Here is a 21,183-nt window from a genome sequence, read left to right as displayed (position 1 = left end):
ATAATAATACAACAATTCCCCCACAAGTTTCAAAATAGTGATACATAACGAGTGATAAGTATATTAGACATAGTAGGACACATCATTGCAGGTGTCTTCAAGACTTGAACCTACACTAAGTCTGATGAACTACGCTACGGAGTACAGGTGAAGTCAGACTTCTTGAATCTTTCCTCATCGGTGTAGCCGACTAGTTCACCAGTCACATCCTACTTGTCGACCGTTTGTGATATCCCTTTTATAAAGATGGACATTTTTAACTGGCCTTGTCCCCTATCTTGGTCTCATAGATGTTTAGAGAATTCGCCTATAAAACTTTCATCGATAGGCGGCCTCACCTCCTACATCTATTTAGGTCAGTCCATAGTGTGCACTACAGTTAACACACCCTCACATTACATGAGATTCGACTTGATTAAGAGTCTATAAAACTCATCCTCCTTTCTTTGTGGTGGTACTATTTTTCCTATCTACCTAGAATGAGCTAATATTTAGTAGTACTAACTAGATCATCTAGTGACTTCGTTTGTATCCTTTGAACATAATTCAGGAATGTATCTCTTCACATAGGTTGGGTGTCCATCACATGACCTATGTCACAGGCCTTAAGCTCATTCCCTTAGATGAGTCATGAATTATTTTTGTAGGCAATGGTTTTGTGAAAACATCGACTAAATTAGTTTCACATTTCACAAAATCAATAGCTATTGTCCCTTCATTAACATACTGCCTTACAAAATTATGTCTTAGGCGGATGTGACGCTTCTTTCCATTGTACATTTTATTCTTAGCTTTAGCTATTGCCGCTTGATTATCACAGTGAAGTGATATCGAAGGCAACGATTTTGGCCACAATGTAATATCTGCCATCAAAATTCTGAGCCACTTTGCTTCAGTTCTCGCCTTTTCCAAAGCTATAAATTCAGCTTCTATGGTGGATCCTATTCCTCAGGATTGCTTTAACGATTTCCACAAAATCGCTCCACCTCCTAATGTGAAAATATATCCACTAGTCGCTAACGTTTCTTTGGTATCCAAAATCTAGTTAGCATCACAATAGCCCTCTAACACGGCTGATTTTCCGCTATAGTGAAGACCATAGTCTATCGTTCCCTTTAAATATCGCAATAGTCTTGTCATGGCATGCCAATGCTCTATACTTGAATTGTGAGTATATTGACTCAATTTTTCAACTGCTAAAGCGATATCTGGTCTGGTACAGTTCATTAGATATGTAACTGAACTAATAATTTGTGAATATTTCTTTTGAGAGACAGGTTCCCCCAAATTCTTTTGTAAAAAACAATTAACGTCTAAAGGTGTTTTAACCGGTGATAAATCATACTAATCATACTTCTTTAGTATGTTTTCGACATAATGGGATTGGGATAATATAATCTCCTTTTCTTTTCTGATGATCTTAATTCCAAGAATTACATCAGCCTCCCCCATGTCCTTTGTATCAAACTTAGACATTAAGAAACCTTTAGTTTGCTTTACAATGTCTAAACTTGTTCCCATTATCAACATTTCATCTACATAAAGTACGATGAACACAAATTTACCTTTATAGAACTTGCTATACAAGCACCTATCAGCATCATTTATGAGAAAACCATTCGATACAAGTACCGAATCAAGTTTTTCATGCCACTGTTTTGGAGCTTGTTTTAGTCCATAAAGTGATCTAACCAACTTACACACTTTGTGTTCTTGTCCAGGCACAACATAACCTTCAGGTTGCTTGATGTATATTTCTTCTACCAAGTCGTCATTTAGAAACGTTGTTTTCACGTCCATTTGGTGTATAACTAAATAATATATAGACGCAACAACCATCATTACTCGTATAGTAGTTATTCCTGCTACCGGAGCAAATGTGTCAAAGTAATCTATATTTTTCTTTTGTCTAAAGCCTTTTACTACTAAACGGACTTTAAACTTAACTAGTGATCCATCTGGTTTCAATTTCTTTCGAAATATCCACTTAGTGTCCAATACTTTGGAACCTTTAGGTAAGTCAACTAATATCCATGTGTGATTGGCTACAATAGAATCTTGTTCATTTTTTATGATTTTTTTCCAAAACACGGCATCTAAAGATGTAACCGCTTCTTTATACGATAAAGGATCCTTGTCTAAAAGGTAGACAACTCAATCACCATCCAAAAAAGTAGCTTTCCTTTGCCTCTTACTTTTTCGTAATTGACTTGAATCACTAGGTATAGGCTCAATTTCCTTTGACACTTCTTATCCAAAAGATGATACACTACTATCGACCTTACTTTCTAGTAAGTTAGACTTAAGAGGAAATACATTCTCAAAGAATTCTGCATCCCTTGACTCAATGATGTCATTTTCTTCAAACACATCATCTATGATTTTAATAATCATAAATCAATATGTAGTACTGTGCGCTGCATATCCAACAAAAACACAATCACATATTCTTGGTCTTAGTTTCCTTTTCTTTGGTTCTGGTATAGCCACTTCGGCTAGACAACCCCATACCCTTAAATGCTTTATAATAGGTTTTCTTCCATACCATAACTCAAAGGGTAACAATCTCGTTTTCTTGTACAGAACTCTATTTAAAATGTAACATGCCGATAAAATGGCATCCCCTTACATGTCTAGGGGTGACCCTGAGCTTATGAGCATTGAATTCATCATTTCCTTCAATGTTCAATTTTTCCTTTCTGCCACCCTATTAGACTCAGGTTGATAAGGGGTGGTGGTCTCATGAATAATACCATGTTCCTCACAAAACTGAGCAAGATTAGAGTATTCAGTACCTCTATCAGTTCTAAGCCTTTTTACTTTTCTCCCTAATTGATTTTCTACCTCTGCCTTATAGGATATAAAAGCATTACTCGCTTCATCCTTGGACTTAAGAAGGTAAATCATGGTGAATCTAGAGTGGTCATCTATGAATGTAACAACATATTTTTTGCCTCCTCTAGATTCAAGTGACTTATAGTCACAAAGATCACTTTGCACCAAATCAAGAAGGCCACTTTGCTGTTCTATTGACCTATGTGGTCTTTTAGTGAATTTTGCCTCCACACATGTGGGACACTTTGTCAATGGTTGCTTAATATGATTGTCTATTAAGCTTTTTTTATACATATAAGAAATGTAAGATGCATTGCAGTGACCTAATCTACCATGCCATAAATCATAATAATCAATAAAGTAAGCAGAAGAATCACTTGACTTTTCTTTTATTATATCAGAAATACTTAGTACAAACAGTCCATCACTTAAATACCATTGCCCACAAATACATCATTTTTCAGAACAACAAGCTTGTCAGACTCAAAAAGTAACTTCATTCCTGCTTTGTTGAGAAGTGGCCCTGAAATAAGATTGCGTCTAATTTATGGCACATGCAACACATTGTCCAAGACAAGAGTCTTTCCTGAGGAGAGCTTCAATGTAATTTTTCCTTTGCCGATAACCTTGGATGACTGGGAGTTGCCCATATAGACCTTATCATCTAAAATAGAATAACTCAAAAAAGAGTTTCAGTCCCCACAGATGTGCCTTATAGCATCTGTGTCAATTATCCAATCATTTGGTTTTTCAACCAAAAACACTTCAGTTATCATTACGGCAAAGATTTCCTCTTCAGCAAGATTGACTTTTGCCTTATCTGGCAAAACCTTCTTCTTATTTCTGCAATCTTTCTTGAAGTGACCCGGCTTACCGCATATGAAACAATTTCCTTTCTTCCTCTTTGAGTTTGTATTCTTCTGAACATGATTGCCTTTCCTCTTGAGATTTGGTTTCTTCTCTGTTTCCACCAGATTAGCATTGGATCTAATGTATCCAATAGGTTTTTCACCTCTATCTTTAATACGGTTACGTTCCTCTATTTTGATTCGAACTACCACCCTATCAAAAGACCAGTCTTTCCTCTTACGTTTCATAGTAGTTTTGAAATCCTTCCAAGAGTCAAGTAGTTTATCAATCAAAGAACTTGTGACAAAAAGATCTGGTAAAATCATGTTCTCTTTAGCCAAATTCCCAATCATGACTTGGAATTTGTCTACTTGACCAGAAATGGTTTCACTTTCTGTCATCTAGAAGTTCAGGAAATTGGACACCACATACTTCTTTAAACCGACATCCTCAAGAGTATACTTGTTGACAAGAGCAGTCCAAATCATGTAGGCATGGTTAAAGGAATTGTAAACATTGTACAGCTCATTTGACAGAGCATTCAGAATCCTGTTTTTGCATTGAAAGTCTGCTTCTATCCAAGCAATCCTCTTCATATCAAGAGCAATGTCCTCACTGGCCGGAGGCTTGGGATCAGTCAATGCAAACGCCACCCCTATTTGTGTAAAGTCAAATAGCATCATCTGCTTCCACCGTTTAAAATTCTGCCCGGTGAACTATGCTATTTTATCAAACTCTAAGACTATTCTCAGTTTTTCCATACTCGGTTGTATGGCAGCAACAGTATTTTGGGCAGCAGCAGCAGTAGGTGGAGGGTCCATAGTAGTAGGAGGGTCCATAGTATTATTCTCAGCCATAGTCTTACACAAGAAAAAGCCAAATAAATTCTAAATCCTTAAGATTGTTATACAAGGCATATACTGTAAGACTAATCAGCTATTCAGAGATAGAAAAATACCTGTAATCGTACAACAGATGCAGAGAGAAACGAACCAGAAAGGCAGAAGCACGAACAAACTGAGTTGAGTCGTATCTGACAGATACTTTCCTTAAGGATTTAGATGTCCCCACTTTTGCAACGGGGTTGACCTTGCACCTTACCCTCCAAGATAAAAACAACTCATAAACGTATAGGTTGCAGAACCTGATATGAGTACTGTGGATACCAAACAGCTATACCTATTACTAAAGAAAATACAGTAAAGACTGGTCTCTAGAATGGACTGTTGCAGAGACAGTTCGTCTGTTGTGTGTCTAAAATATTGGCAAGACCTTGTATATATATAATAATGGAGTACCCTTTCATGAAGGGATATATCCATACGAATACAGGTGACCTACGTACAGACAGTATGCATTTCCTTCACGTATAGGGAGGGGGTGTATCTATTCGTATACATGTATGAATAGACACGTACAGTTCAACTGTATAGATAAATCATGGGAGAACCAAAAAAGTGCAAAACTCCTACTACCAAAAAATAAGGTTTTACCCACACCCACACCACGGCCACGGCTCAGCTAGGCTCGGCTTACTACTGCTCGGCACGCGTGCGATTCAAAAGCACCCTAAGGACCCCCCACACACTAGAGAGTAGAGTGACTACCTCTCCAAAAGGCTCACACCTTAAGGAACCAACCATATATATATATATATATACTCCTCAAGCTACTCTCCCAAAACCAATGTGGGACTATTCTTGAGCTCAATATTGCCTCTTGAACACATGAGTGCATGTTTGAGTTTAAAATAATACCGCAAGCGTACGGGTCAATCGTAGCTACGGATCGAACACGAGGAGGTCAACCTTGAATACATTTTTATTTTTAATTAAGGCGAAGTGTAGAACTTACCAAATATGGAAACAATCTATATATGGAAACTACCAATTATGAAAACTAGCAAATATAGAAGCAACTAAATTACCAAAGAAAACAAATTAAAAATAGAAACTAGGGCAACTGCTAAGGGAATGGATGAATTAAAAATAAGAAAGTCACTTGGGAATGGGTTCCACCATGAGAATTAGGGCAGATCAATGACTAGCATATTAGGGCAAAGCATGCATACGGCCTAGGTCTATAAGATATGCGGCACGGCTCATATACGACTAACATATCCTATGAAAATAGTGCTCATACAACATACAATGTAAATAAAAAATACATGAACATAATGGTGTCACAATGGATACGGCTAACGAACATGTGTATAGTTCCCCTTGGAATGACATACAAGCTGTGGGCGGTCATTCATTGTAAGTCCAATATTGATCAAGTCCATTAATCACATAGACAATGCTAGCCATCAATTCTTCTTTCTCTCGTGTTTTCACCCACTCCCAAGAGGAGAGGTTTAGCTAGCCATGAAAGCAATGAAGAGGGATGGAAGGATTGATGGAGAAAAAGATATGAAAATTACTAAAACTATAATTTATAAGAAAAAGAACTTAGCTGATTAGAATAACTCTAATAAAGATGATTCCGTCACTTGAATCTCATCACTTGAAGCCACATCCAATATTGAAGAACAAATTATTAAAGTATATAATGAAAATTACACATATCATCTTAGGGATGGGGAAATAAAAATTATCCTACAATGATTCTAAAAATTAAAATTACATATGATAACCTAATTATATAAGATCTAAAAACTAAAATAAAAAGAAGAGGATGAGAGATCGGGTATAACGAAGAGGAATGGCACTGCTGCTGCTGCTATTATCATTCTAGAATAGAAAATTAAAACTGAAAAAAAAAATGAAGGACTGAAGGGAGAGAGCGCGGCTGGAGTGCGATCCAGATGGATGTTATATGGGGAGAGAGAGCTCGTAAAAAGAGATGGGTAGGAGATAGGAGAGAAAATTTGAAAGAAGTGGGAGAGAGAAGAGATACAATCCAAATTTACCAAAATAAAAGAGATACAATCCGAGAGAGAATCCGAGAGAGTTTAGGAGAGAGATTAGAGAGAAAAGATATTTTTCTTTTCTTTTTATATTATATTTTTTATCTTAAATTCCAACTTCACTAAAGATCATTTTTGGGCTATATCTTTTCATCCTGGGTCCAGATGGAACTAACCCGAGAATTAATGTTGCACCATTTTAAATTCTAGGCGATATGAGCCCAATATCCAATATTTTCCGAAAGATTCTTAATTTATAGAAATTACCCTTATGCCCCTATGCTTTATTTTTTTCTCTTTCCTCTCCTTCTTCTTCTTCTCTCAACTCGTATCGACTCGCTCTGGTCTTCAGCTTCTATCTTCATTGAATCTTCCTTTTTTCGGTTCTTTTAGCTTTATTACTCTACTTCTACTAAAATTATCCTAAAACCTGAAAACACAGAAAAATACCTCGAGTAGCTCCGTAAAATATGAGTAGAATGCATGCTTACGATCTTAAGATTTCACACATTACTGTGCTCATTAGTGCACAACAAATTCAAACTAAAAAAAAATGGAGAGAAGTAAAAAGGAAGAAATGAACAAAAGACACATTTTTGAAACTTTGATTCTAAAGTGCTTTTTGAAATAACACATTGACTCAAAAAATGCATTTTTGAAATAATAATACAACATGGTTCCTAGTCCTATGCCTAGGCAAAGGAGTGCATGAATTTACCGCTCGTCCCTTGTGAAATAAAAAAATATTATCCATATTGACGCCTTTGCACACGCTCTCATTGGCCCCGCATTGGTACAAGGGCAACGCGATCAGGCAGCAATCTTTTGCCCTAAATTTAAATAGTTTTCATCACAAGTTGAGTTTAGGGTTTCTAAGAAATACTCAATCATAGAGATTCTCTATATGGGTACCCGCTAGTTTTGCAGCTTGGAGAAATAATGTGGTAATACCGACCATTGGATGGTAGAGAAATGGTTTAAATTAGCTATATATTTCAAATTTTATACTCAAATTCAATCATACACTCTCCCATTTTTATCCATGCACCATTGTAATCTCTAACACACTCTTGGATTGTTACCAAAAAACACACTCTTGAATTTGTTCATTGTTTTGTTTTGCCACGTGATCAACTCCATTCATGTTGAAACTTGATATTTGAGAGATCTTGGGGTTTACGTATCCACAAAAGTGTAACCTCATTTGACCTATCACATGACAGAATTAGGAAAACTTCTAGTCGGCCATCTCCATCGACTCCATCCTACCATGTTGCAGAGTTGTTGCGCCTGATTTTATTATGAATGAACTATATGTAAAACTTCTCTCCTATATTTGTATGGAGTTTATAAAAGTTTAAAAAAAAAAAATGGATGCAAAAAACAAGTTTTAATGGTTTTGCAAACCAATTATAATTTATAGAGTAAAAAAGCTCAATACCTACATATAATGGTAGTAGATATATGATTGAGATGGGAGCCCAAACTTAACACTAGGCTGATTTATTGGAATCTAACAGTTAGGTTGTGTTTGATATGCATTTTAGGTCAATTTCACATTATCGAGCGATATCATCCGAGAATGTGAAATTGACTTAGAATGCATATCAAACGCAAATGTGAAATCAACCTAGAATGCATACCAAATGCCAATTCTTCATGTTACCCAAAATTCAGAAACCCCTTTCCCAAGAAATAAAAAGGAGCATCAAAATAATCTTATCATGATTCAGCCATCAGGTGGACATTTTCTCTATTTATTCATATCCAGAGTTGAAAATTGAAGGCATTGTACCAACCATATGATTTCCAAATTAATACATTTTTCCTCAATTAAATGGAAGTTTGAATATTTGTTCATTCTTTTCTATGTTTTAATTTGAATTATACCTAGGATGTATTTTGTACCTTATTTTTGTAATCTGTAAATTATTAATATTTTTTTGCATTAAGAATATGTAAAATACTAATGTTCACAACCATTTAATGTAAATAACCTGTCATGTGGTAGACTGTGGGTGAGTCACTGTGATAGAGAGCCTACACCGCAAAATGATTAAAGAAAGTATATTACTGATAACCCTAATATGACCAGATAATTAATCAGGACCGACCGATTGACACCCCTAGTTTACAAGGACAGAAAAGGGGGGGGGGGGGGAGAGGTACCCTCTCTAAGAAGAAATCTTTATGGGGTTCTCATTTTTCAATTGTTATTTACCCTAAAAAACTACATTTTTAAACAACCAAACATGGCCTTGGGTTTAGATCATTTTGCTATTGTTCTTGTTAAGTTTTTTTAAAACCCCTAATTACTAGAGTTCTTAAAAAGAAAAAAATGAAAAAAAAAAAAAAAGCTCAGCTAAACTAGACACAAGAAATATATATATAGTTGCTAGTGCCGACATAGAATTTGTTCTTAGATGTTATTATATTGGTTTTGTTCATCTTTAATGTAAAATATTCCTTTACCAAAAAAAAATGTAAAAGATTCAGAATTTGTATTAAATACATTTATAAAAGAAAAATCCCTATTACATCTTTTGTTTTGCCTGTTTTTGTTTCCCACAAATTTTTTGAACCTTTTATTACTGGTGTTGTTTTTTTTATAAAATTTAGCAAAAAGAGTGGGAAATGTTAGTTCCACATCGTGAAACAGAGTAGTGTGTAGTTCATATATAGTTTCTTAATTTTCGCTCCAAACAAGACTTGAATCTTGTTTTCCTTTCTCGATGTCGGATAGGGATTTTTCGACGTTAGTTGCGGCTTTCCCAACATTGATAGTTTGTCATTAGACCTTGGCCAGAGAGTGTTCAAAGCCGATATTTATCAGGATACACTACTCTCTCTTAGGGGTGTAAATGAATAGTCGAAATCCGTTTCCGTATTCGCATTCGTATCTGTTTACCATTATTTGAATTCGTCCGAAAGTTAAACGGATGGGGATACGGATAAACTATAGCTATCCGAAAAGCTATACTTACATGTAAACAGATAAAATATCTGATCCGTATCCGTTTAGCACTATCCGAATCCGTTCGGTAGCTAATCGGATGCAGATGCAGATATAGCACTATTCGAACCGAATCCGATCCGTTTATAGCCCTACTCTCTGTTCAATGTTGAACACCGTTTTTCTGGCTTCAGGTAGGTGTCTTTTGACTCCGTCCGATGCGTCACCAGCATCGACAATTTTTCATTGTGTCATTCAAAAAGCTTTAGATCGATAATGGTTGGTTTTCTATATCTTCTTTCTTAGAGACACATCATTTGGGCTTCATTCGACAGGTGTATCTAAGAGGCATTTCTCCTCTATAAAATAAAAGACCTTGGACACCTTAGAGATTGATTCTAAATGTTCCATTAGTTCTCTCATACTCTTTGCTTTCTCTCTTTGGGTTTGGCTTATTGCTTATTGTTTTCTCTCTTTGGTTTTGGTTTATTGCTTATTCATGCTCCTTGCGTGGAACCCATATTGCACCATAAGGGTGATCTTGAATTGAAGAGAGTGACCGATGACACAACTCAATTCTACCAAGTGTTTGTGAGTTTGTCTGTATACCGACATCTCTTCAGTACATAGTTACTTCTTTCAAAGATTAAGTGGTTAAAATAAGTTCCTATACAATAAATTTATTTCCAACATAAATTTAGATTGATAATATCATATTTATAGATAATGTAAAATTTAAAAATAATTGTTCTATTTACTATTTTTCATGTAATTTATTTTATTATTTTTAATATTTTATGCTTATTATGTATATCATTTTCTCAATTGATTACTCTTTTTTTTTTGTCAAACTCAATTGATTAGTCTCGCTAACCCCATAAACTTACATAAATATGTAGAACTATTTTCTTCAGAAACATTGAATTTCTCTCCGAGATTTCTACCACAAGTGTGCATGACCCATAATATAATAATGGTACATGTACATACGAGGGTATATTTTAATACAAAAAAAATATTATAAATATATTGTATGATTCTTTGGATTGGATAACTAATTAGAGTTGACCACATACTTAATGGGTTGTGTTTGCAAAACCCGACCCAGCCAAATCCGATTATTTATCAGTATTAATCCCTTTAATGGTCCATACTCCATACCCACCAAGTCACACGTTCACGAATCACGATTATAACCATTATCATAACCAAAAACATCATATTTTACCTGCAACATCAGGAGAAGATGGTTCCCCCATCTGTCGAGCCAATCATAGTGGACATCATTTAGGGACTTGGTTCTTCTGTAGCCGTGGTGGGAGTTGGAAGGTCCAACCCAGTAAAATAAGGTAGGTGGGTTTGATTATTTCATAGGCCCCACTTAAATCCCACATGTGAAATGATCAAAACCCTTTTTGTTTTGCTAAGCTGGACCCTCCAACTCTCACACGATTGAAGGAGAGCCAAATTGGTGTTTTAATAAGTTTTTCTTTATTCTTAGGAAAACCAACTCAGTGGCTGAGACCAGGGAAATCCTGTCAGCCACATGTATTTCACTAGCAAATCAATAGATTTCTTTTCCCCAAAAAAAAAATAAAAAAATTACAATTATTATCAGCAAGTATCTGGACAGGAAAAAAAAAACCAAGACTTTAGTTAAAGCGACAAAAGTGCATGTGTGTGAGCCAAAAAAGCAATTCCAAACGCACCTTAGGACAACAATCCTAAGAGTAGACGGTAAGACAGTAAGAAAGCATTGAGAATCGCGCCCAATACTCCGTAATCCGAGCACCGCCACATCAATAACCGACTTAATATATAAAATTCTTTGTTAAAGTCATCACATCGGATGGTGTATAATGAATATCTCTATCGAATCCAGCGTCATCAATGCTCCTCCCATGCACATACATATGCATACTATTTTTTTCGCTCCTTATTTTCTGATTTAAAAAAAAAAAAAAAAAAAGGGAAGAATTCAAAATAACGAGGTCAAACCTCAAACCAATAACCAACCCACGTATCGGTGTCGCTTATGCCAAAGCTAAAATACCTGAGAGCTCAGATCCCATCTTACAGTTCTTCCATTCTTTTCTCGACTCTCTCTTCTCTCCTCTTCCAAGGTATCGTTGTCTTTCTCCGTGTCTTCTGATACTTCTTCATCTCTTCTTCTCTTCGGTCTCTAATGGGTTTTGAATCAAATGGATCTGCATCGGATAAGCCATTGAAGTTCCTGATCTACGGCCGCACCGGATGGATTGGAGGTTTCCTGGGTAAGCTCTGCAAGGCTCAGGGCATCGAATTCGCCTACGGTACAGGTCGTCTTGAGAACCGAAATTCATTGGAGTCTGACATCGCCACCGTCCGGCCAACTCATGTCTTCAACGCTGCTGGCGTCACTGGTCGACCTAATGTCGACTGGTGCGAATCCCATAAGGTGGAGACCATCCGCGCCAATGTCGTTGGAACCCTAACCCTTGCTGATGTTTGCAGAGAGAAAGGCTTGATCTTGATCAATTATGCAACCGGTTGTATCTTCGAGTACAATAAGGACTACCCGCTTGGTTCTGGGATCGGATTCAAGGAGGAGGATATCCCGAATTTTATTGGATCCTTCTATTCCAAGACCAAGGCCATGGTGAGTTTCTTTCTTAATTATCTCTGGATCTGGTTAAGTATGAGATGAGTTTGTGCTGGTCTGGATTGTTTAGTTCTGGTTTGCTCGATCTTGCTCTGTTTGGGGTCACAGATCCATACTGTCTATTGTAGTTCTGGTTTTAGACATTCTGACTTTTAGTATATGAACATTTTGGTTCCAATTTTTCAATTTTGGAAATTAAATTTATCCAGAATTGATCTTTTGGTGCTCGTCTTGTGCTAATTATTAGTACATGAATGATGAATCTCGAGTGTATAGTTGCATGAATCGAAGTAATTGCGTTTAATTTTTCTGTTTCTCTGCTAATTAGAATGTTAAGATCTATTATATTTGTGTTTTGTAGTTGGATCTGTAAGTCGGCATTTTGCTTGTAGAGGTTGGTAGACAGTCAGAATAGTTCCTGCCAATTGTGTTTTTGCAGTTTGAATAGCGCATCTGTGCACGATTCAAGATTGTGTCTTGAGAAACGTTTACAAAGAAAATGCTAGCTTCTATGAGTATATGCATTCATGTCTTGATGTTTGCCCAGAACATCAGCTTAAGTCTCTTCCTCAGTAAAGAAACAGAGTCATGCAGCCTTGGTGTGGTTGATGGTCTTTTTAGGTTTCTGTGCATCCCAGATGCGCACAGGTTGAATTCTCATTTTGGAGTTAAAAAGGACAAAAGAAAATAGAAACTCTTACTATAAAGATGGCATCTTTTGATATGCATCACATCATTAATCATGTGTTGTTGGATTGAGATGATAAGACGTGGTTTTTTTCTGGTTTCAATTGAGTTAACCGATTCTCTCCTGAGATATTTCTCAAAAAGAAAAAAAAATTAGTGCTAAGGCACAAAAAATATATCTGAAAATTTTCTTATTCACATCATTCTCAACGTGAATTTCCGATCTCTCATCATGTTAAATTGGTAATCTTTTTGAATCATATATTCATTTTTAGCTTTAGATTTTTTTTAATGTTTTCAGATTCCTGCCATTCTACTGAAAGAATTTCGTTTTGATATCCATCTTATAGAATCTTAATTTCCTATTATAAAGTTGGGGAAAAATCACCTTGATATACCTGATTAAGAAAGCAATTGACTGAGCTCTCTACCTTGAACGTGATTAATTACAGCCACCGACTGAGGGGGTATTTGTCTATTCAAACCCAATTTTATTTCCTTACCTTTTTCCTTGGGGGGGGGGGGGTTGTTTTGAATGTATATATACCAGATTTGAAGAATATGGTAATGATTATCTGGTTGACAATCCAAAGGATTTGGTTTACTGCTGTATTAGGTGATATTGAAGCCTAGGCAAACATAATCCCCTGGATTGGATCAAGGAAAGAAAAAGAGTATGAGTCCCCTAAAGAATCAAAATAGAATCAAATAGACGGCTTTTTTGAACACTAGCACTAGCAATAGCAGTAACTAGTACAATTAGTGTCATGGCGATGGGGGATGAATAGAATCTCCTGTCATAAAAAAAATAACTATCAAATCAAACACTCAGCCTTATGTGTGGGATTGGATGTAGGTACTAATTCATGATCTCGCATGTATAGATAGATTGAAGACCCGGCCTGTAAGAAAACTACTACCATTTCTGAAGTCTGTGTCAGTGAGAAGCGTTGTTCCGTTTTTAGCTTTAGCGAGCCTGTGACTGTCTGAACGGACTAGTCTACACTCAGCCTTTTCTTCCGACCTTGCCTCGATACTGTCAGTTCAGTGAATAGGATAGCAGAGAGAAAGGAAAAGAAGTAGTTCCAAAAGGAGACTCCACGAAGATTCAGACAAAACCGAGGTTGGATGGAACTGAAAAAGATTTGGCGAACGAATACACAGGTAAAAGGCTTTATTATTGTGAAAGTAAAAGGAGGTTATTTAGTAGCCGTCGCAGGTTTCATAGAAGAAGTCAGGAGCAGATGAATGGGCTCTTTTATCTTTGTTCTTAGATTTTTAGTAATACCAGATTCGAAGAATATGGTAATGATTTAGTAGCCATCGCAGGTTTCATAGAAGAAGTCAGGAGCAGATGAAGTGGGCTCTTTTATCTTTGTTCTTAGATTTTTAGTAATACCAGATTCGAAGAATATGGTAATGATTATCTGGTTGACAATTCAAAGTATTTGGTTTACTGCTGTATTAGGTGATATTGAAGCCTAAGCAAACATAATCCCTTGGATTGGATCAAGACGAAGTCAGGAGCAGATGAAGTGGGCTTTTTTATCTTTGTTCTTAGATTTTTAGTTATTCCACAATAAGGACAAAAATAAATATCATGAGGTTTTAATACAAGGTTTTTGAGTTCTAAGTATTATCAAGCATCAAAATGACATTGGAAGTTCTTATGAAAATCAGTCACTTTGTGCTCCAGTTGTATCTACAAACATGTTTCAAATACTGCTTTCTAGGAAATTGTTTAACCTGACTGCTATGTATAATGAACTTAAATCGTGTTTTGGACTGTTGGTGGAGTTTGTGAACAACCATTTATTTGTCTAGTGCTTACCTAACTTGACAGTCCATAAGAGACCCAACTGAGATCTGAAGCGGATTGATAGATAAACGATGCATAGGATAAGTGGCCCTAATTACAGGTGGGGAAAAATGAACATATTTGTGCTGTGAAACTGATGAAGACCAACCACTCTGTCTTTCTCTCTGATTAGTTCAAAGAAAGAAGAGAAGAGGGGCCAGTAAGCCTAGCCATCAAGCAGCCCAGTTTGGGCCAGACTTAAGCCCATCAGTTAGTCCTTCAAGAAGTCCATGCATGGGGGTCCTATCTGCTAGCTTCTATTTTATTTTTTAGTAGTTACTTTTAAGTAATTAATTTCTATTTTGGTTATTTGGTAACAATAAGTAAGTTTATATTTAAGTTATTTATATTTTCAGTTGTTTAATGTAAAAAGGATCCATTACTACAATTGTGGACCTCTTCTAGTTTCTATTGTGTTACTTTCCCTTCTCAAAAGGTTGAACCACTCTTCATAGAACCCTAACCCACTATTTTGATAATGAAAGAATATTGGCTTTTGCCTTTGTTTGCTATGAGATGCAGTTGTGTGGTGAGATGCCCCATTGGTTAGTGAGAGACTGACCTAGGCCATAGGTGAGAATCCTTGGTCATATCCCCCAATTCCTCCTCTGTTTCTATTTTATTACTGCCACAAATACTGTATTATGAAGCATTCGACAACTGCTACATCAGTGTTATTGATTGCTATTTGTGGAGCTGAAGTATAGATATCATCAACCCAGCACCAAGTGAAGATTCTGTGGCATCATCCCTGACATGCGGCACCTTGTCTGTGGAGTTATATTGCAGCATGTATTCAGGCCTCATCAACTTCTAATTGGCCATCAGATTCAGTCATTGTTTTGAGGGTGTAATCCTCCCTTTGAGATCTTCCATCGAACTGAACATCAGCCTCTAATGGTTTGATCTTCTCAAGTCTGTAAGTTTCTAAATCTTCCCTAGTGTCAAATTTTATATCTGTGGTGTTGTCTCCACATCTGACCATCAGCTACCCAAGGGATTTTGAAGATTTTTACTTTAGTAGCCTATCGACCTCAGTTCCAGTCACATCCCATGGCTGGATCTGCTACAAGTAGTAAGTTACTAATTTCAGTCCTACTATCATATCTCCAGATCTGACCACTAACTTGCTGGAATATTTGGTTGTCCATCTCCGTTAACCAAGCCATATGTTGGATCATGGATCCAATGTTGATTTTGATTTGTCAATTGAATTGTTAATTCTCAGTTGTTACTAAATTTGTTCATACTTTCTATTTGTGTTCTACCTGTTTGTTACAGCCATTGATCCAATCTTTGGATCAGCAACAAACGTTAAGGCACTGTTCCCCTACCCTAGCTACTACCCTTTCAACCAGACTTTAGGGTTCATCTGAGCCCTGGTCCTTACCTTCCGGGTCCACTTTGGTTGCTGGAATTTCTGTTATTCGGTCCTACCTGTGAGATGGGTATAAATACTTGCATTTTAGCAAGTTTAGCCCTCTCTCTCTCTCTCAACCCTGGTCCTTACCTACCGGGTCATCGGAGCCGTGATCCTTAACTACCGACTTCACTTTGGTTGCTGGAATTTCTGTTATTTGGTCCTACCTGTGGGATATAATACTTGCTGTTTACTTGTTTAGCAAGTTTTGCCTCTCTCTCATACAAACACAACAACCATACAGACACAAGCACACTCACTACTTATCTCATGTTCACCTTTGAATGGAATGCTCAAATTATCTAATAAATGAACAGGATCTATAAACAATACATGACTCTCCATTGATAAAACTTATTTAACACATAAAATGGAACGTAGATGACAGCACGGTAATGGAAGTGGCCTTTGGTGGTGGCTTCTCATTGAAGCTCAACAAAGCCTTACACAAATGCTTAGACTTCTCCAGTGAACAAACATGATATAGCATTTGAATGTTGGTGTACAATCATTTGAACTTACTTGCTAAATTACGTGGAATATGGACAGGTGAGTGGCAATATAAGTCATCCTTCTTATGGTGGTCTGTTTAACTGGAAATGTTTCAGGTGGAAGATCTACTTAAGAACTATGAGAATGTCTGCACTCTTCGAGTCAGGATGCCCATTTCATCAGATTTGTCCAACCCTCGAAACTTTATCACAAAGATTGCTCGATATGAGAAGGTGGTCGACATTCCCAATTCAATGACAATCTTGGATGAACTCCTGCCGATCTCCATCAAGATGGCACAGAGGAACCTCACTGGAATCTATAATTTCACCAACCCTGGAGTTGTCAGCCACAATGAGATATTGGAGATGTACAGGGAATACATAGACCCAAAGTTCACGTGGAAGAATTTTACCCTGGAGGAGCAGGCAAAAGTTATCATTGCTCCTCGGAGCAACAATGAACTGGATACAACTAAACTGAAGCAGGAATTCCCAGAACTTCTATCCATTAAGGAGTCGCTCATAAAGTATGTATTCAAGCCAAATCAGAAGACTTCTGCAGCTTGAAAGTTCTAGGTTGGATGCTTCTGTTTCTCTGGTCTTTTAAATTTTAACAGCTTGTCTCTGGGGGATTGTACCATTGAACAGTCCTTTAGATGGAGAAGAAAGTTGAACTCTCTCTCTCTCTCTCTCTCTCTACGAAGCGGGGCATCTCCCCCATTGTATGCAGAAATAGCTTCAATTTAATATTTTAATGTTGTATTCCTGTCAATTTGACTATGAACAAACTAGTTTGATTAGAAGGGGAAATGAAATGATCTATAATTTTCATTGGTAAATTGAAGTAAAAATGAAATATAGAAAGATAAAATGATGATTTTTCAATATGGTGTTTGGTTGGAAATGAAATAAATTTGTTACTTTTGGTTCACTTTATCTTCACCGTTTAACTAAATGCATCCTTCAACAGCTCAACTTGCCATGGTGATGAACGATGAAAAGAGGGAAACACCACATTTAGGGCATACTTTTCAAAGGCTGCTGTGAAGCAAATGGCATTATCCAAGTGTGTGTGTGTGTGTGTGTGTGAAGGGTTGAATTACCATCGCCCGACTGGCCAATTATGGGTCAGACCGGTGTTATATTTCCATCTCAAACTGCCAGTTGGGATGAAATTGTACCGGCCTTATTATGGCTCAAACGGCCCACCCCGACTGGTTAATTATGGATCAGACCGGTGTTATATTTTCAGCGAAAACTACTAGTTTGGCTGGATCTGAACCTGTCTTATGTCTCTAATAGCAATGGTTTGCCCGGTCCATTCTAGCGTGGCTTACCAAGTTGGCACTTATACGGTGGGTTCTTGCCTTCTTCATAAGCTGAAGTAGGTCACCGGAAACTCCCAACTGAACCCAACCCAACCTGAACCGCTTCATCGGGATGGGTTAATTGGCAAATTGTATCAATAATTGTCAAGAATCAATATTGATTTGCATTCAAGTGGTGTAAAATTCAACACTGTTTTCACATAATAGATGATAAAGAAGTAAGAAAATGGGTCTCCCTAAAGTGCAAAATATTTACTTGTTAAGGATCAAAGGTATAGTTTAGAAAACCGGAAGTGTTCATCCGTTCAATTTCAGGTTTTCAAAGACAAGGGGTCAATCTGGCACAAAAGGAACAAGTCCATTCCTGGTTTGACCGGTTGATGTGGTCCGGTTACTTTCATAAGCCTTTATTCAAACTGGATGCTATAGTAATAAAGGTGCTTCACCATCTAAGTGAGGTGTAATGCTTTACAACCCCACATTGACAAACATGCGTGCAGGGTGCCATATTCCAGCACAAACAGGCCAGTTCGATTGAAATCAACCCAAAAAACGAACCTAATCGAATCAAACTGAACAATTCGGCTTTGGTTTGCGATTTTTAAAAACTGGTAGAAACCGAAAATGATCAGACTGACCAAATGAATCAACCGAAACAGAAAATTGAACAGAACCCAAAAAAGATAAAAACCTGAAAACTGATAAGAAACCGAAATTTATCTTAAACTGTTCAGCTGAGGTTTGATCCAATACATGTCTAGAACCGATTCAATCTCATCGAAACTGGACTGAACCAACCGTTTGATACCACTCTAGTAGGCTTAAAAAAACCTTTGCTTGGGTTGGATATTCGAAGCTGAAGCCCATCTATAATGTCCTGGAATAGGCCATACAACCAGGAACGTAAACATATATTTGAAAATCTCCGTATTTGTTTACGGGCATCTGTATCCGGATTTGAATTCGGATAATTTAGAGAAAAAAAAATATCTGATCCAAATAAATATCCAAGTAAGAGTAAAAAAAAATTAAATAGCTAATGATTTTAAGGGTTTTTGAAGATTTAACAAGGTCTAAAGAATGAGGAAAAGAGAATCACGAGACTAAGACAACTAAGAGACATGGATTGAGAGTAATTCAGATCTGTCAGGAGAAGAAGACCCAAGTTTCATAAGTTAGCGATGTAAACAAATAGTCGAAAATCTAAATTCAATTTACATTCATAACCATTTAGGAATATCCGTATTCCAATCCATATCTGATTTGGTTACATCTCAATGGGCTGGACTCTGTCCAAATCAAAACCAAGTAAGCTCGACCACCCTAGAGATGGTCAAAAAATATTAAAGAACCCATACGATAGTGAAAGATGAAACTTGGTTTTGGGTTATTATTGGTTGGTCGGCTGATTAATGACATTAAAATCAGGAACATAACAAAATGTCCCCACATCCAATTAACAACACATGAATATAACCCTTCTTGGAGTTCTTGACTTCTTTAGTGGCAATAATATAATAAACAGAAAATTATAGATAATATTTGAGTGCGTAACGAATTTAGGGATCAAATTGTTCAAAGAATAAGACATCTGATTTTGTATTATTAACCACACTAGATAGATCAACAAAAAGAATTTTTGTCTTCTGGGTTCTTTTGTGTTTTTAAGTCAATTCATCTTTTCTCCTGCTCTGTTTGAGCTATATTTAATTAGAAAAAAAAATCTTCACGATGCTTGAGTGGAGATTCTTTTGTATACCTTTTTTACATAATGAGTTCTAGGATCCATACTTACATTCTCTCTCCTAAAACAAAATACAGCTCCTTCTAAACTGAAACTATCTCGTCTCTCTTTGGTCCGGTTTTCTATCGTCATATCATGTGAAATCCATAGTTGGAAAATCAGGTTTTTCGACTCGATTGATCTTTCAAAACAATCTAGTGACTTGGACTTGTCAAAGGCAAGTCATGCTTTTTTTTTTTTCTTATTATTATTAATACAATAAATAAGTATAATTTAGTAAAAAAAATATATAAAAAAAAAAAACCAGAAGAATATGAGAAAACCAAAAAATAAAATCAAAGAATCGCATATTAATGCATCTTGAGTTTATACCATTGAACAAGATAAAAGAAACGAGGAGTTGAGGGTTTTTTACTGTTTTATAATACAAATTTACTATTTTAATCAACTCAATTCCTAAGTGAATTACTTTTATGGGTTTTTTAAACAATGATTAAACTTCTCAAGTTTGTCATGACTAAGATAAAAATACTGAGTCTTATTTGACTCTAACTATTTATACTCGATTCCGGCAAGGCCCAGTCAAAACCCGATTTTCCAACTATACTGAAACATTTGCCTTTTTAATTATGAGAAATTTTTCTTTCACCACACACTGAAGGCACACCACACCATTCTAGGGTTCACAAACCTTTGTAGGGTTTTAGTATGTTCCCCAGAATACCATCACGATACCGTGCTTCTAAAGACCCACATTGCGTGGATTCCAATTCACTATGAAAACTCGATCCTTTTATTTAATTATTCTTTCTTTAAAAAAAAAAAAAAAAGGGTTGAAAATAGGTTGTATCAGGGACGGCCAGGTCCACTTAACCAACCACAATTGGAAGTCAATAGAAGTTCTAACCCGGTCCAAATTAAAATGGTTAGTCTAACTTACATAACGTACAAATAATAACAGGAGAAAGATAAAAAAGAAGGGTTTTTTATAATTACCACCCCCAAATCTTTCATATCTACTATTATCCTCTCCCCCAAAAACTTTCAAACAACTGTTACCCTCCCCTGGTGCAAACTAATGACAAAATGACCCCTTCCGTTACGGATCCCAAATATTTCATATCTATTATTATCTTCCCCCAAAAACTTTCAAACAACTGTTACCCTCTTCTGTTGCAAACTAATGACAAAATGACCCCCACCGTTACAAACCCGTAACGGAGGGGGTTAGTAGTGATATTGTGTTATTGTCACGAATTTTATATGACCAAAATACCCTTTGTCCAAACCCTTCCTCTTCACTTCATCACTAGCAGCAAATCGGAGGAACAACAACATCGTCGGCTTCCTTCTCCGGCGAACACCTCTTCATCACTTTCTCTTCACTTTCAAGTTGTTTGAAAGGTGAGATGCCCGTTGGGTATATTCAGATTTCTGTGGGAGTCGCATGCCCTCTGTTGCTTGAT

The 21,183-nt window shown here is 36.6% G+C and overlaps 1 protein-coding gene across 1 annotated transcript; it reads left to right on the top strand.

Annotated features, from left to right (window-relative positions):
- Positions 1-11,642: 11,642 nt before the first annotated feature.
- LOC122670777 (bifunctional dTDP-4-dehydrorhamnose 3,5-epimerase/dTDP-4-dehydrorhamnose reductase-like) lies at positions 11,643-17,478 on the top strand. The gene is made up of 2 exons (XM_043867762.1): positions 11,643-12,183; positions 16,760-17,478. Exons 1-2 carry the CDS (start codon positions 11,731-11,733, stop codon positions 17,210-17,212), a joined length of 906 nt encoding a protein of 301 aa, XP_043723697.1. The 5' UTR covers positions 11,643-11,730; the 3' UTR covers positions 17,213-17,478.
- The last annotated feature ends 3,705 nt before the right edge of the window (positions 17,479-21,183 follow it).

This window comes from Telopea speciosissima, chromosome 1 (genome assembly GCF_018873765.1).
Source record: "Telopea speciosissima isolate NSW1024214 ecotype Mountain lineage chromosome 1, Tspe_v1, whole genome shotgun sequence".
Taxonomy (NCBI): Eukaryota; Viridiplantae; Streptophyta; class Magnoliopsida; order Proteales; family Proteaceae; genus Telopea; species Telopea speciosissima.
Note: the sequence above shows the minus strand (reverse complement) of the source record. Positions and strands in the feature narration are given on the sequence as shown.

Bases quoted from the DNA above. Each gene is read 5' to 3' on its own strand.
- LOC122670777 (XM_043867762.1), top strand. From the start codon at position 11,731: ATGGGTTTTGAATCAAATGGATCTGCATCGGATAAGCCATTGAAGTTC. The intron at 12,184-16,759 runs GTGAGTTTCTTT...GAAATGTTTCAG, and splicing joins ATTCCAAGACCAAGGCCATG to GTGGAAGATCTACTTAAGAA.